We start from the raw sequence: 17,888 nt of genomic DNA on the forward strand, positions 1-17,888 counted from the left end.
GCCTCCACAAACAAAGGTCCAGAAGACATCTCTTCATCAAGGCTTTAAGAACGTTGTGGTGTGTCCTTGCAGGTTGCTGCTAATGTTGGGAGATGCTGCCATGGATTTGGCTTCCTGATGTTGGTGGAAATCATAGGATCCTGGAGAAGCAGAGGACAGGCGGTGGCACTTAACCATCTAGAGACATGATGGGGGCAGGGACATGTGGTGGTGATTTATATCCTGGGGTCCCTGGGAGTGAAATAGATGGAAAGCCTACTATGAAATTGTTTGACTTACATAACAGTTAGAAAAGCTCTAGTTTAGGGCAACAGAGACCTGACTGAGTCACCATAGTGGGAATGTGTGATCTCTCATCCAGTCCTTAAGACCTGGAGTTCCTAACTGAGAAAAGACTGAGTCTCTGAGGAAGAATGAACCTTGCAAAGCAGCCACAAGTGGTGGCTGTAAATCTTCCCCAGGCCTTCCCTAGAGAAACTACAGCCATTTCCTGGGGTGATGGGGAGAGGGAAATACCCAGACCTCCTGGGCTTATTAGAACTTGGCTCCATGTAATGCTAGCCTATGGGGACCTGCAATGGCCATGAAAATAACCACTCCCATCTCCAGCTGCAGGAAGCATAACTGGTCAATAAGCCCCAGCTAGTGTGCGCTGAGTCCAGGGCTCTCTGACCTCTCCCCACCCCACATTCTGTAGCAGTCCGTGAAGAAGAAAGCCTCACACCAAGCCCTCCAACAGGACACTTACAATGAATCATGAGGAGGTCAACGGTTTTCCTGTCCTGACTCTGACCTTTCTTTCTCCAGTCTGGTTTGTTTCTGCATATTAACTTGTTTATGTGAAAGAAGAAAAGAAATCCTTAGACTCACCTGAGTTTCCTTTATTGAATCCTTTAATGTCACCAAATATATCTTTTTTTCTTGCTATCTCCTGGGTTTCCAGGATTAGTTGAAAAATTTCTCCCCAATACCAAAATTAGACATATACTTTAAAAAATTGAAAATTTTAATTTATAAATCAAAGCTTTCTGTTTAAGGTTTGAATCCATTTAGTAATTACATTTTTGAGTATGGAGAGGCAGAGGTCCAACATTATTTCCTTCCAAATGGACAGACATCTAATTTTGCCAGCATCAATTCTTTTTAAAAAAATCATCATTTTCCCACTGATTTGATATATCATTACCATATATTAATTTTTATAGACTGTGATCTATTTCTAAGTTCCCTATACTCTTCCACTTATCTCTCTCCCTTTCATCGATCTATCTATATGTCAACACCACATTATTGTTCTTAATCAACCTCATAACATATAGTTGAAGCATAAAAATGTACCTTTTAAGTGTATAATTTAATGCATTTTGACAAATGTATACACTGGTGTAACCACAATCTCAGCTGAGATCTAGATATTTCCATCATCCTGAAAGTTCTCTCATGTCTGTTGGCAGACAATTATTCACTCAAGCAAACAGTGATCTGGTTTCTGTCATTGAAGATTAGTTTAATCTACTCTAACACTTCATAGAAATGGACTCATATGCTGTGCACTTTTTGTTATCTGTTCTCTTTCACTCAGCTGAAGAGTTTTGAGATTCTTCACTGTTATTGTTAGTATCTGTAGTTTCTTCCTTTTATTCCTCAGTAGTATTCCATTGTATGAATATATGATAATTTGTTTATCTGTTCACAGATACTGGACACTTTTGTGGAGGTGTAACAGATACAGAACATCATATTAGTTTCAGGTGTACCACAGAATTATCCGATAATTGTATACACTGTGAAAGTGTAGTAGCCCAATATCATTCTTTTGCATGTGGCTGTGCAGGTTTCACCAACACCATTAATTGAAGAGACAGTCCATTCCCCACTGTGTATTCTTGGCTCTCTTGTCACAAATTAATTGACTATATATACATGGATTTATTTCTGGGCTCTCTATTCTGTTCTATTGATCTATGTGTTTGTTTTTATGCCAATACTGTACCATTTGGATTATGATAGCTTTGTAATATAGTTTGAAGTCAGGGAGCATGATGTCTCAACCTTTGTTCTTCTTCTTTTTTTTAATTTAATTTAATTATGTTCTGTTACACCATACATTACATCGTCTGTGGTGTAGTGTTCCATGATTCATTGTTTGTGTATAACACCCAGTGCTCCTTTCAATAAGTACCCTCTTTAATATCCATCACCAGGCTAACCCATCCCCCCACCCACTCCCCTCTAGAACCCTCAGTTTGTTTCTCAGAGTCCATAGTCTCTCATGGTTCATCTCCCCCTTTGATTTTTCATTTATTTATTCCCTTCCTACTATCTTCTGTTTTTGTTTTGTTTTGTTTTGTTTTGTTTTTGATTGCTTCCATTTGGAGCTACTGTGAGTAAAGCAACTCACAACATTTTGTACACATCCTTTTGTTTGGTTTGTTTTTTTAAAAAAGATTTTATTTATTTGAGAGAGAGAGCATAAGCAGTGGGAGGGAGAGGGACAAGCAGACCCTGCCCTGAGCGCAGAGCCTGACACAAGGCTCGATCTCAGGACCCCAAGCTGAAATCAAGAGTTGGACAGTTAATTGACCAAGCCATCCAGGCACTCCTACAGGTCCTTTTGTAGATTCATGTCATTTTATGTCTTGAATAGCGCCAATGGGTCACATGGTGAGCATATATCTACCCTTATAAGCAACTACCAAACTGCTTTCTAAATGGGTCATCACATTTTGCACTCTCATCAACAATGACAGGAACTCCAGTTTCTGCGCATCCTCTCCAACACTTGGCATTGTCAGTTGTTTTGATGGTAGCCATTTTAAATGATGTGAAGTGGTGTCTCACTGTGGTTTTCACTCTCATTTTCCTGATGACCAATGGTTTCCAGCATCTTTTATTTTATGTTCAGTTAGCCAACATATAGTACATCATTAGTTTTCAATGTAGTGTTCAACAATTCATTAGTTGCTTATAACACCCTATGCTCATCACCACACATGCCCTCCTCAAGACCCATCACCCAGTTACCCCATTCCCCCACCCCCTTCCCTTCTGTAATCCTCAGGTTGTTTCCTGGAGTCCAGAGTCTCTCAAGGTTTGTCTCCCTCTCTGATTTCTTCCTGGTTCAGTTTTCCCTCCCTTCCCCTGTGGTCCTCCACGCTATTCCTTATGTTCCACATATGAGAGAAACCATATAATTGTCTTTCTCTGCTTGAATTATTTCACTTAGCATAATCCCCTCCAGTTCCATCCATGTCAATGCAAATGGTAGGTATTCATCCTTTCTGATGGCTGAGTAATATTCCATTGTATATATGAACCACATCTTCTTTATCCATTCATCTGTTGAAGGGCATCTTGGCTCCTTCCACAGTTTTCCAGCATCTTTTCATGTAATCACTGTGTTTATACATCTTCCTCCATGTAGTATTGGTTGAAATAGTTAACCCATCATTAATTGAGTCATTTGTCTTCTTATTGCTGAATTATTAGGAGATTTTATGTGATTATGATACAACTTATTTTTCAGACATATTGTGAATATTATCTATGGCTTGCCTTTTCATTTTCTTGATGGACTCTTTCAAACATCAGAAGGTAAAACTTCTGATGATGTTCAATTTACCAATTTTTTTTTATTTCAATGGCTTGTTCCTTTTGTTTCCAATGTAAGATATCATTGCTTAATTCAAGTCATAAAGATTTTCTCCTTGGTTTCCCTTTAGAAGTTTATAGTTTTAGCTTTCATATTTAATGAAGGAAAGAGGAGGTCACTTAAAAATTGGTATGGTTAGTATCCTCAGAGAGACTTGAGAAGCAATCACACCAATCCAACAGGAGCAACCAAAACAGTTCTTGAGACTTACTATGTTCTCTTCCCAGTGCCTGGCATGTGTTCATTCACTTATGCTTCACCACAACCTTTAGAGAATGGTGCTATTCATTTTTATCTCACAAGTGACAAAATGAGGCATGGAAACCTTAAATAACTTCCCTACATCATACAACTAGCAAGTAGCAAGAACTGAATGGCATAACAGACATGGCTGAACAATAAATGAGTGATCTGAGAGGTCAAGCTGAGATCTTTGTCTAAGCAAAGGACAGATAACAGCTCCTGTTCTGAGGAGAAGAGAAATATAGAAGGAAGGCCCAGGAATTAAATAAGCAGTAATATGAGTTCTAAAGGAAGGAATGAAAACACTGGAGGAATACGGACAACAGAACATAACAAATTACATAAATGTAGGAAAATTTCCCTGGCTTGTCTTCCGATACAAAGGCTCTATCAAAACCTTCATGGAAAACTTGAAACACCTGTACACAGGGATGCCTGGGTGGCACAGTCAGTTCTGGTCGTTGAGCTCAAGCACCTTGTCTGGCTCCACACTGAGCGTGGAGTCTGCTTAAGATTCTCTCAAGAGGAGGCAAGATGGTGGAAGAATAAGGACCTCATTTCATCTGGTTCCTTGAATTTAGCTAGATAACTATCAAATCATTCTGAACACCCATGAATTCAACCTGAGAGGTAAGAAAAGAATATCTGGAACTCTACAAGTAGAAAAGTGACCACTTTTTGCAAGGTAGGAGGTGCGGAGAAGTAAATCTGAGGGGATATATTGGAAGATAAATGGCAGGGGGAGGGAGCCTCCGGGAGCTGGCTACCAGAAAGTGGTATATCCCCTGAGGGCAAAATCGGAACCCTTAGAAATCTGCTCCAATGAGAGACATCCCTGCCTGAAAGGTGCTCATGTGGTGAAACAGGACAGAATTCTAGGTGGGACAGTGTGGTCTCAGGTTCCCCAGAGTCACAGAAATAACGGGGGTGCCTGAGTTGGTAGAGTTCCTAAGCATTGGAGCGGGGAAACTGGTTACAGTCAGCAAGCCTGGGAGGGGGCTCTCAGCTCGATTCACCATAAACCGTAAGCCAGGGCTGATCGGGTGACCGCTTTCCACCTGAGGACCATGAAAAGGACTAGAACACAGGGACCCTCCACCTTCGCCTAGGAGCAGCAGTGTGGGTGCACACACAATTGGGCGAACTCTCTCTGTGCCAGGGCCCTACAAAGTGCAGTAGCACTGGACCCTCCACTTTCCCCTGGGAGGATCGGTGTGGGCGTGCACAGCAGAAGTCTGCAGAGTTTGGCGCACACAAAAGTGAAGACTGTTTATCCCTGAGGGCTTACTAAAGAGAGGGGACTGCAATCTTTCAGCTTTGGAGCTGGAGATGGGGTGTGGCCGTTTTTATTTTGACCCTCTAAAGAGGCCAGAAAGCCTTCAGGGAACAAAAGCCACACAGAGCAACCAAAAACAGCTTATACTGAGCCCAGCCCCCTGGCAAGGGGTGGTGAAACTCCACCCAGGCAAAGACACCTGAGAAGCAGTGCAGCAGGCCCCTCCCGCAGAAGACCAGCTGGAAGAAGAGGTGAACAGCAAGTTTACAGATCTCACAGAACTAGGAGAAAATAATATATAGAATTCAAGGTTTTTTCTCATGATTTATCTATCTTTTAGTTTAAAATTTTCCATTTCTTTTTTCCCTTTTCAAGTAGTTTCTTATTTTATCTACTCTTTGATTTTAAGTATTTTTTTAACCTACATTTTTTACATTTACATTTTATAGATATATTCTTCATTTTTGGCTTCCTTTCACTCTATTCAGTTTTTTTGTGTATATATATATATATATATATATATATATTGCTTTCTTTACAATTTGGGGATTTAGTGTCTTCTAACACACAGACCAAAAGACACTCAGGACCAAGTGGATCACCTTGTTTTATTCACCCTGTGAGATTATATTCTTTCCTTCCCCCCCTTTTTTTTCTTTTCTCTTTCCCTTTTTCTTTTTCTTTTATTTTTGGTTTCTGACCTCTTCAGATTTGTCTACTGTGTATTTTGCTTGGATTTTGGTTCATGTTTTTTATTTTGTTCACTCATTCATCTATTCTTCTCTGGGCAAAATGACTAGAAGGAATAATTCACAACAAAAGAAAGAACGAGAGGTAATATTCTCTGCCACAGATCTAATTGATAATGGATATAAGTAAAATGTCAGAGATGGAATTCAGGATAACAAATACAAAGTTACTAGCTGGACTTGGGGAAAAAAGCATAAAAAACACTAGAGAATCTTTTAGTGCAGAAATAAGATCTAATCAGGCTGAAATTAAAAATGTTCTGAGATATAGTCTAAATTGGATGCTCTAACAGCTAGGGTAAATGAAACAGAAGGGAGAGTAAGTGACATTGAAGACAAGTTGACGGAAAAGAAGGAAGCTGAGGAAAAGAGAGAAAGACAACTAATGGAACAGGAGGGGAGGCTTCAAGAAATCAGTGATGCTATAAAACAGAACAATGTTAGAATTATTGGAATGCCTGAGGGAAAAGAAAGAGAGAGAGGTCCAAAAGGTATATTTGAGCAAATGATAGCTGAGAACTTCCTTAATCTAGGGAAGGAAACAGGCATTCATGTCCAAGAGGTAGAGAGGACCCCTCCCAAATTAAGAAAAATAGATCAACACCCTGACATATAATTGAGAAACTTGCAAATTTCAGAGATAAAGAGAAAATCCTGAAAGCTGCTTGAGACAAGAAGTTCCTAACCTACAAGGGTAAGAACATTAGACTGACATCAGACGTATCTGTAGAGACCTGGCAAGCCAGAAAGGGCTGGCATGATATATTCAATGTAGTAAATGAGAAAAATATGCAGCCAAGAATACTTTATCAGCAACTTTATCAACTTTATTTATACTTTGACAGCAAGGCTGTCATTCAGAATGAAAGAGAGATAAAGCACATCCAGGACAGACAGAAACTGGAAGAACATGTGACCACCAAGCCAGTCCTGCAAGAAATATTAAGGGGGATCTTGTAAGTGAAAAGAGAGCCCAAGAGTAACATAAACCAGAAAGAAACAGAGACAATCTATAGAAACAGGGACTTTACAGGTAATACAACGGCACTAAATTCATATCTTTCCAAAGTTACTCTGAATGTACATGGGCTAAATGCTCCAATAAAAAGACACAAGTTATCAGATGATAAAACAGCAAGACCCATCCATGTGCTGTCTACAAGAGACTCACTTTAGACCTAAAGTGACATCTCCAGACTGAAAGTGAGCAGATGGAGAACCATTTATCATGCTAATGGACCTCAAAAGAAAGCTGGGGTAACAATTCTCATATCAGATAAATTAGATTCTAACTTTCTTTTAAATTTTATTTATTCTTTTGAGACACAGAGATACAGAGAGAGAGAACATGAGCAAGGGGAGAGGCAGAGGGAGAGGGAGAAGCAGGCTCCCCGCTAAGCCAGGAGCCCTATGTGGGGTTTGATCCCAGGACCCTGGGATCATGACCTGAGCTGAAGTCAGATGCTTAACCATCTGAGCCACCCAGGTGCCCCCAGATAAATTAGATTCTAAACCAAAGACTGTAGTAAGAGATGAGGAGGGATACTATATCATACTTAAAGTGTCTACCCAACAAGAAGATCTAACAGTTATAAATATTTATGCCCCTAATTTGGGAGCAGCCAGTTATATCAACCAATTAATAACCAAATTAAAGAAACACATTGATGATAATAATACAATAATTGTAGGAGACTTCAACACCTCACTCACAGTAGTGGACAGATTATCTAAGCAGAAGATCAACAAGGAAATAAGGGCTTTGAATGACACTGGACCAGATGGACTTTAGAGATAAATACAGAGCATTCCAGCCTAAAGCAACAGAGTTCACATTCTTCTTGGGTGAACATGGAACTGTCTCCAGAATAGATCACAGACTGAGTCAAAAATCAGGTCTCAACTGATACCAAAAGATTGGGATTATTCCCTGCATATTTTCAGACCACAGTGCTTTGGAACTTCAACTCAATCACAAGAGGAAGTTTGGAAGGAACTCAAACACTTGAAGGTTAAAGAGCATCCTACTAAAGAATGAATGGGTCAACCAGGAAATTAAAGAGGAATTTAAAAAATTCATGGAAACTAATGAAAATGAAAACACAACTGTTCAAAATCTTTGGGATACAGCAAAGGCAGTCCCTAAGAGGGAAGTACATTGCAATACAAGCCTCTATCAAAAAATTAGAAAAATCTCAAATACACAAGTTAACCTTACACCTAAAAGAGCTGGAGAAAGAATATTAAATAAAGCCTAAACAAAGCAGGAGAAGAGAAATAATAAAAGAGCAGAACTCAATGAAATAGAAACAAGAAGAACAGTAAAACAGATCAATGAAACTAGAAGCTGGTTCCTTGAAAGAATTAATAAGATCCTTAAACCCTTAGCCAGACTTATAGAAAAGAAAAGAGAAAGGACCCAAAAACATAAAATCATAAATGAAAGAGGAGAGATCATGACCAAGGAAATACAAACAATTTTAAGAACATATTATGAACAACTATATGCCAACAAACTAGACAATCTGGAAGAAATGGATGCATTCCTGGAAACTTTAAAAAACTACCAAAACTGAAACAGGAAGAAATAGAAAATCTGAACAGACCCATAACCAGCAAGGAAATTGAAGCAGTAATCAAAAACCTCTCAAAAAATGAGTCCAGGAGCAAATGGCTTCCCAGGGGAATTCTACTGAACATTTAAAGAAGAAATAATACCTATTCTACTGAAACTGTTTCAAAAAACAGAAATGGAAGGAAAACTTCCAAACTCATTCTATGAGGCCAGCATTACCTTGATCCCAAAACCAGACAAAGACCCCATCAAAAAGGAGAATTATAGACCAACATCCCTGATGAACATGGATATCAAAATACTCAGCAAGATACTAGCCAATAGGATCCAACAGTACATTAAAAGGATTATTCACCACAACCAAGTGGGATTTACTCCTGGACTGCAAGGGTGATTCAACATTTGAAAATCAGTCAACATGATACATCACATTAATAAAAGAAAAGACAAGAACAATATGATCCTCTCAACTGATGCAGTAAAAGCATTTGACAAAGTACAACATCCTTTCTTGATTAAAACTCTCCACAATGTAGGGATAGAGGGAACATACTTCAGTATCATAAAAGCCATCTAGGAAAAACCCACAGTGAATATCATTCTCAATGGGGAAAAACTGAGAACTTTCCCTTAAGAGGTCAGGAACCGGCAGGGATGTCCACTATCACCACTGCTATTCAATATAGTATTAGAAGTCCTAGGGCACCTGGGTGGCTCAGTTGGTTAAGCGACTGCCTTCGACTCAGGTCATGGTCCTGGAGTCCCTGGATCGAGTCCCACATCAGGCTCCCTGCTCAGCAGGGAGTCTGCTTCTCCCTCTGACCCTCCCCCCTCTCATGTGCTTTCTCTCTCTCATTCTCTCTCTCTCAAATAAATAAATAAAATACTAAAAAAAAAAAAGAAGTCCTAACCACAGCAATCAGGCAACAAAAAGAAATAAAAGGCATCTGATCGGCAAAGAAGAAGTCAAACTCTCACTCTTTGCAGATGATATGATATTTATGTGGAAATCCCAAAAGACTCTACCCCAAAACTGCTAGAACCCATACAGGAATTCAGTAAAGTGGCAGGATATAAAATCAATGCACAGAAATCAGTGGCATTCCTATACACCAACAACAAGACAGAAGAAAGAGAAATTAAGGAGTCGATCCCATTTTCAAGTGCACCCCAAACCATAAGATACTTAGGAATAAATCTAACCAAAGAGGCAAAGAATCTGTACTCAGAAAACTATAAAATACTCATGAAAGAAATTGAGGAAGACACAAAGAAATGGAAAAACGTTCCATGCTCATGGATTGGAAGAACAAATATTGTGAGGATGTCAATGCTACCAGAGCAATCTACACATTTAATGCAATCCCTATCAAAATACCATCCACTTTTTTCGAAGAAATGGAACAAATAATTCTAAAATTTGTATGGAACCAGAAAAGACCCCAAATAGCCAGAGGAATGTTGAAAAAGAAAAGAAAAGCTGGCGGTATCACAATTCCGGACTTCCAGCTCTATTACAAAGCTGTCATCATCAAGACAGTATGGTACTGGCACAAAAACAGACACGTAGATCAATGGAACAGAATAGAGAGCCCGGAAAAGGACCTTCAACTCTATGGTCAACGAATTTTCGACAAAGCAGGAAAGAACGTCCAATGGAAAAAAGACAGTCTCTTCAACAAAAGGTGTTTGGAAAATTGGATACCCACATGCAGAAGAATGAAAGTGGACCATTTCCTTACACCACACACAAAAATGGACTCAAAATGGTTGAAAGACCTACATGTGAGACACGAGTCCATCAACATCCTAAAGGAGAACACAGGCAGCAACCTCTTCGACCTCAGCCGCAGCAACTTCTTCCTAGAAACATCACCAAAGGCAAGGGAAGCAAGGGCAAAAATGAACTATTGGGATTTCATCAAGATAAAAAGCTTTTGCACAGCAAAAGAAACAGTCCACAAAACCAAAAGACAACTGACAGAATGGGAGAAAATATTTGCAAAGGACATATCAGATAAAGGGCTAGTATCCAAAATCTATGAAGAACTTATCAAACTCAACACCCAAAGAACAAATGATCCAATCAAGAAATGGGCAGAAGACATGAACAGACATTTTTCCAAAGAAGTCATCCAAATGGCCAACAGACACATGAAAAAGTGTTCAACATTGCTCGGCATCAGGGAAATCCAAATCAAAACCTCAATGAGATACCACCTCACACCAGTCAGAATGGCTAGAATTAAGAATCGGGAAATAACAGATGTTGGCGGGGATGTGGAGAAATGGGAACCCTCCTACACTGTTGGTGGGAATGCAAGCTGGTGCAGCCACTCTGGAAAACAGTATGGAGGTTCCTCAAACAGTTGAAAATAGAGCTACCCTACGATCTAGCAATTGCACTACTGGGTATTTACCCCAAAGATACAAATGTAGGGATCCGAAGGGGTACATGCAACCCAATGTTTATAGCAGCAATGTCCACAAGAGCCAAACTGTGGAAAGAGCCAAGATGTCCATCGACAGATGAATGGATAAAGAAGAGGTGGTATATATACACAATGGAATATTATGCAGCCATAAAAAGGAATGAGATCCTGCCATTTGCAACGACATGGATGGAACTGGAGGGTGTTATGCTGAGTGAAATAAGTCAATCAGAGAAAGACATGTATCATATGACCTCGCTGATATGAGGAATTTTTAACCTCAGGAAACAAACTGAGGGTTGCTGGAGTGGTGGGGGGTGGGAGGGATGGGGTGGCTGGGTGATAGACATTGGGGAGGGTATGTGCTACGGTGAACGCTGTGAATTGTGCAAGACTGTTGAATCACAGATCTTTACTTCTGAAACAAATAATGCAACATATATTAAGGAAAAAAAAAGAAGAAGAAGATAGCAGGAGGGGAAGAATGAAGAGGAGTAAGTTGGAGGGGGAGACCAACCATGAGAGACGATGGACTCTGAAAAACAAACTGAGGTTTCTAGAGGGGAGGGGGGTGGGGGGATGGGTTAGCCTGGTGATGGGTATTAAAGAAGGCATGTTCTGCGTGGAGCACTGGGTGTTATGCACAAACAATGAATCATGGAACACTACATCAAAAACTAATGATGTAATGTATGGTGATTAACATAACAATAAAAAATATTAAAAAACCTGTTATTATAACTATATTCTAGAAGTTCAAAAAGTTAAATAGACAAGTGGAAGGTATAAAAAAGACCCAAATCCAACTTTTAGGAATGAATACTATAGTGTCTGAGATGGAAAAGAACCCAGCTCAGCTTAATAGCAGATTAGACAATTCAGAAGAAAAAAATTAGTGAATATGAGGCCTAGCAAAAGATATCAAAAAGGAACTGAGGAAGAAACACTAAAAGAAAGAAAGAATGAGGGAAAAAGCATCAGTGAACTGTGAGATAATTTCAGCTGGGCTAATATATGGATAATGAGAGTCCCCAAAGGAAAGGGAGGAACAAAACTACTTAAAGAAAGAATAGCCAAAAACTTTCCAAGCATAATAAAAACTATAAATACACAGATCCAAGAATCTGTACATATTCAATTATTAGAAACAGGAAAAAAATTACACAAAGGACCATCATCATACCACTAAAAATAACGATGAAGAGCAAATCTTAAAAGTAGGAAAATAAAAAGACATACTACCTATCAAGAAAAAAAAGGTGAAGATAACACAAGATTTCTTGCCAGAAACAATGCAAGCAATAAGATAATTGATCGATACCTTTAAATACTCAAAGACCCCCCAAAAAAGTGTCAACCTAGAAATCTATACCCAGGACAACTATCTTTTTTAAAAAGGTGAAAGAAAGAGGTATTCACACATACAAAAGCTAGAATAATTCATTACCAGCAGACGTGCACTATGAGAATTTAAGGACAATCTTTGAGCAAAAGGACAATAATGGCAGATGAATATCTGGATCCACACAAAAGAAGAAAGAGCACCAGAAATGGTAATTAAATGGGCACATATATACCCTTTTTATTATTTAAATCTTGTTAAAAGATGATTGAACATTCAAAGAAGAATAATAAGAATAATAATAATTTATTGTGGGGGTTCATGGCATTTGTAAAAATAAAATCCATGCAGCAATAACATAAAGGCCAGGAGGGGAACTATGGAAGTATATTAATTTAAGATTCTTGTAGTGTGTATGAAAGTGGTATAACATCATTAGAAGATAGATTGTGATAAAATAAGGATATATACTACACATCTTAACATGACCTTTAAAATAATGAAGAGCTATACCTAGTAACCAGAGGAGATGAAATGGAATTATAAAAAAAATACTAGCTTAATTCAAAAGAAGGAAGAAAAAGAAGGAAAAGGGGGACAAACCAAAAAGTAATAGCAAATGAATAGACTCAAACCTAGCTCTTTCAATAATCACATTAAATGTTAATGGTCAAAACATTAATTAAAAGGCAGAAATTGTCAGACTTGATTTTAAAACTACTCAACTATATGTTGCCTACTAGAAACTCACTGTAAATATGGAGATACTAATATATTCAAATAAAAGAATGGAAAAAGGTGTGTATGCTATATGAATGGTAGTCAAAAGGAAGTTGGAGTAACTATATTAACATCAGCTATAATAGACTTCAGAGCAAGACCTATTACCAGAATCAGAGAGTCATTTCATGTTAATAAAGAGGTCAGTTTGGGCCGCCTGGGTGGCTCAATTGTTAGGCGTCTGCCTTCGGCTCAGGTCATGATCCCAGGGTCCTAAGATCGAGCCCCGCATCGGCCTCCTTGCTCAGCGGGAAGCCTGCTTGTCCCTCTCCCACTCCCCCTGCTTGTGTTCCCTCTCTCACTGTGTCTCTCTCTGTCAAATAAATAAAATCTTGAGAAAAAAAGAGGTCAGTTCATCAAGAAGACATGATTCCCACAAGTTTCTGTACCTGACAGCAGCTCCAAAACACATGATGCAAACTGATAGAACTGCAAGGAGAAATCAACAAATTCACTTGAAGAACGAGTTATAGTTCTTGCTTGAATACAACAAGGATGGAGTAGACTTAGACAACACTATCAACCAACATTACCTGATTAACATTGGCAGAGTACTCCACCCAGCAACAGCGCAGTCTTTTCAAGAGCCCCCATATATAACGCTTCTTGTAACAATATCGTTACTTATTAGTTATGACATCCTGAGCAGATTATTTCACCTCATCGTGCTTTAATTTCTCTATTCGAGAGGGGGAGATAATAACACACCCCACACAGAGTTATTTTCGGGAGTGAAAATACATAAATACACACGAGGCATTGAGAACACTGCCTGGCACGGAGTGAACTCTCCATAAATGGTAGCCGTCATTGTCAATATTCCAGCTACAACTAAATGTCCTTGCTTTCTCAGGATGTTTTCTGGTGATGGCCAAGCTTGAAAAATGTTAGAATTATGATCATCAAAAAGTCAGGGTTTTCTTGTTCTCCCCTCACTAAAAAACAGTCCCCAGACAGTCCAAGGGGACCACTCTTAACCGTGAGCCTCCTGCAACTTCAATTAGAAGAACTATGTGGCCGAGGAAAGAGGAGACAGGCGTGAGGATAGTGGGCATGCAGTGGTGCTTGGGGAGGGGGAGCACGGGGGTGAGAGGAGACAAAAGCAGGAAGGCTTGGCCTAGAGCAAGACCGCGAACCCTTGGGCTGACACAGATCTGGGAAGGATGTGCTCCTCCCTGGGCATGAGAGGTGAGCACCAAATCCTCCAGAGCACCCACTTAGTCCTCCCCTCCTCCCACGCTCAGCACCGGGCAAAGGGGCGAGAATATTTGGAGGCAGACATGGGGGTCCTGGGTGGAAGGCGTTCCTCACCCTCCTCTGCTCTACTTAGGGGTGCAGCAAACCTAGGGCCACGTGTCCCCTCAGCACACATTCACAACAGACCAGCTTCTGCCAGCAAAAGCCCGAAGCACAGAACTTTGTCCAAAGTCTTGTCCCCAGGATGCTGCCAGGGTTTGTCATCATTTATAGACTGTGATGAAATGCAAGAGTTATGGTAGATTTGTGTCCTTCACCCAACTGGACTTGCCCCAAACCACACAGCTACAGAGCTGGAATGACCCAAAAAATGACCATAACAGGGAAAAAGAATTACCTGAGCGACATCCCTTACTAAAGTATGGCTTTCTATTTATAAAAGTGGTAGTCCACATCTATCAGTCAGCAGGGGCCCTAGCACGGAGTTCTCACTAATCACTCAAGGGGGGCAGAGAGAAGGGCAGACAATCACTTTGTGTGCTGGGATTCCAAGCCGCAGGACTCTGCTGTGAAAACCAATGCCATTCGGTGAAACAATATTCAGAGCTTTAGCGTTCAGAAAAGCCATTGGGCCGTTCTTTTCGGGCTATCCCAAACTCGAGCACAAATGAAGGAGCAAGTGAATACTAAAAAAGCAAAATGCACTGATTAGTTTCCCAAACAAGAATATCATTTATTTGCTGACCCAAGCTTGGAGAAAAATTACGGTAAAAAATAGAAGTGGAAAAAGAACTAAGTGCCGTTGGGCTAAAGGATAAGCTTGTTCAAGATATGGCTCTGTGTTATTAAATGACTGGGGATCGCCTGCTCACTCGTTTGGGTTCTTGACATTTGTTGCCGTGGTTTATTTATTTGGAATGTTAATTGGTGGTGTTTCTGTCAGTGTGGGGTTTATAAACTGTTCTATCAATCTCCTGAAAAACACAGCGATCACTGAGATGATTAAGAAAACAAGGCGCATTAACATAATGGACACCACCTGCACCGGGGCGGGCACCTCCTCTTTCAGCTCTTTCGTGGGCCCACTGTCAATACTACCTCCATACCCTTGCTCCTCGCAGAATGGAGGGGCCCAGCCATAGCCACAGTGACAGTTTTTCTTATTGTTGCAAATGCCTCGGTTGTTGCACTTCTTAGGAAAACAGTCAGATTTCAAGACTGAGGTATTCACACAAGTTCTGTTAATACACAGCTGTTCAAAACCACAGGGGGTACCATCATATATTTCACCCATGTCAGGTATTCCCAAGGGTGTCAGGGATGCGTGGTAACCTATCCCCCAGCACGTGAGATTTTCCTTTCGCAGATGAGTAGAGATCAGGCTAGAATGCTCTGGCACATCAGGGATGCTCTTGACATTTATACACTGTATCCTGCCACACTTTACATTTTCCCTGGCACAAGCTACGTAGGTTTTGCCTCCTATAATACCACAGTTCCCAAATTGATCACCCACTAAATTCACTAAGCGATAGCACTGATCAGGAGCCTCCCTGGCATCAGGTCCAAAAATGTTTTGGCACTGCGTATATCTGGAATGGCACCTCTTTTTGAAACACACGGAGTTACCCTTGCAAAGGGTTCCATCGTGCTTAAAAGTGTCATCTGGGCAGAAATTTGAGATTCCATTGCAGTACTCTGCAAGGTCACATTCATTGTCTTCCTTTCGACATATGTACCCAGGTGGACGAAAGCGACATTTATGACAGCAAAGCCCAGTGCTACAATTGGCACTTTGCGCGAGTTTACAATCCGGTTCGCAACAACGGTCTTTTTTACAGTCCTCTCTTGAACCACAATCACATTCTTCATTGCCTTCCACAATTTTGTTTCCACATCTCTCCACCACATAACCCAGTCCTGGGATATTATTTAGACATTCTCCCCCTGAATTTATGTGACTAAGATATTCACTATAACTACAATTACTAAACCCACTACTCCCAGTGCCCATGATACAAGTTCGTTTACCCCTGCATTGACAATATTCTGTATCATGTTTCATTCCCACACCATGGCCCAGTTCATGAGCAGACAGTCTACTGGCTTCAAGGATATTTAGATTTGGAAAACTACTTATTGATCCACTATATTTGGCCTTACATATACCTCCAATATACGCCCATCCAAGAGCATGAGTAAAAACACCTGTAATATACAAATGTGCCCAATCTGCAGAAACCCGACCAGAAAGGGTTGTTGCACGATATTTTAAAAATGAGTTTAGAAGTTCTTGTGAGGTCATTTGGTGAATATTAAATTTGTCATTATTTGTCCATATTTCAACACCTTGTAGCTGTAGCCTCATACTGATATCTTTAAAGAAGGTGTCCATAACCCCAGTCAAAAGAACGGCATCCTGTATGACTCGAGTAATATTGGAATCCGAAAACAAAAATCGACTGTAATCAAAGACCAGGGCTAGTTCCATGTACTTCTGATGTTTATAGGATCCATGATAGTCCCTAAGCCTTGCCATAATCTCACTCTGAGCCATCTGCTTTTCTAGCTCATCATTAGTTAAGCCACAGGTCTGATTCTGAAATCTGTCCTCTTTCTTCAGGAGATACATGACATGTTCAAAGCTGGAAGAGGCCTTGAGGGGCTCGATTTGATAATGTTCCTCATCAATTTTCAATATGCCTCGGAGACTCCCTGTGCATGTACTTAAAGTAGCTTCTGAATCCTGAGTTCCTTCAACCAAGCCTATGTAGTTGCAGTCCCTGGGTATGTAAGGGTGATCCTCCAGGAGTTTCTCCTGTTCTGTGAAGGAGAAAACCTTTAGATTTCGGGGCAATAGAAACCTCTTGGGCCAGAGGTGGAGGATATATTTCTTGCCTTTGACCTGCAGGAGGTAGGACATTTGCTGTAGGGCACCCTGCTGCCCTCCCCGGAAGCTCAGCTTCTTGGGAATGATGATTTCATACGACTCAAATCCCCACTCAGGGTGAAAAATTAAATCCTCGCCAAGAGCACCAACCAGGAGCGCCATCAGGACGAGCACGGGGAATGAACGGTCTTTGGGGAGTAAGGTCCTTACTGACCTCATGGCCCAGATCTGTGGCCCTAGCAAGTCAATCCCAGCAACCGGCCTTGAGAGTCAGGTTCCAGGGGCGGCCGCAAGAGGCGCGGGAGCGCCAGGTGCGGAGCTCCCAAAGCAGGGTATACAGGAACCCCCTCGCCTCCCAAGGCTCCGTCTAGTTGACATTCCCAGAACGAATCCCGTTCGTTTTCTGGGCGGTGCCGTTGGGCGCACGAGGGAGAACCGAGGGAAAGGTGCTCGAGAATAAAACAGGGAAGAGGGGCTTTTGGCACGAGGGTTGGAGAAGGGCAGAGAGCAAGTTGGAGAAAGGAGAAGGAACAGAGAAAAAGGAGAAACAAAAGAGGTCTTGTTCGAGGGTCGCTGCATCCCGTGCTGTTCGTCTGTTTCTGTACTCCCTAGGACACACCTGATGTTTTCCATCCGTGAGAATCAGATGTTTTCTAGGCACAGCGCGCTCCGCACCGTCACCCCATTCCCAGCTTTCCGCTGGACTCACGTACCCCTAAACGGAGCGGCAGAGCCAGAGAATATCAGTGAAG

At 40.8% G+C, this 17,888-nt stretch overlaps 1 protein-coding gene across 1 annotated transcript; it reads right to left on the bottom strand.

The window, feature by feature from the left end:
• Positions 1 to 14,967: 14,967 nt before the first annotated feature.
• On the bottom strand, positions 14,968 to 17,500 carry ADAM30 (ADAM metallopeptidase domain 30). Its single transcript, XM_027620812.2, has one exon. The coding sequence runs from the start codon at positions 17,353 to 17,355 to the stop codon at positions 15,151 to 15,153; it is 2,205 nt and encodes a 734-aa protein (XP_027476613.2). The 5' UTR covers positions 17,356 to 17,500; the 3' UTR covers positions 14,968 to 15,150.
• Between the last annotated feature and the right edge of the window lie 388 nt (positions 17,501 to 17,888).

The sequence above is a fragment of the Zalophus californianus genome, chromosome 4 (genome assembly GCF_009762305.2).
Source record: "Zalophus californianus isolate mZalCal1 chromosome 4, mZalCal1.pri.v2, whole genome shotgun sequence".
In the NCBI taxonomy this organism is placed as follows: domain Eukaryota; kingdom Metazoa; phylum Chordata; class Mammalia; order Carnivora; family Otariidae; genus Zalophus; species Zalophus californianus.

Excerpts from the sequence above, each read along its gene's own strand:
- ADAM30 (XM_027620812.2), bottom strand. The coding sequence starts at position 17,355 with ATGAGGTCAGTAAGGACCTTACTCCCCAAAGACCGTTCATTCCCCGTG.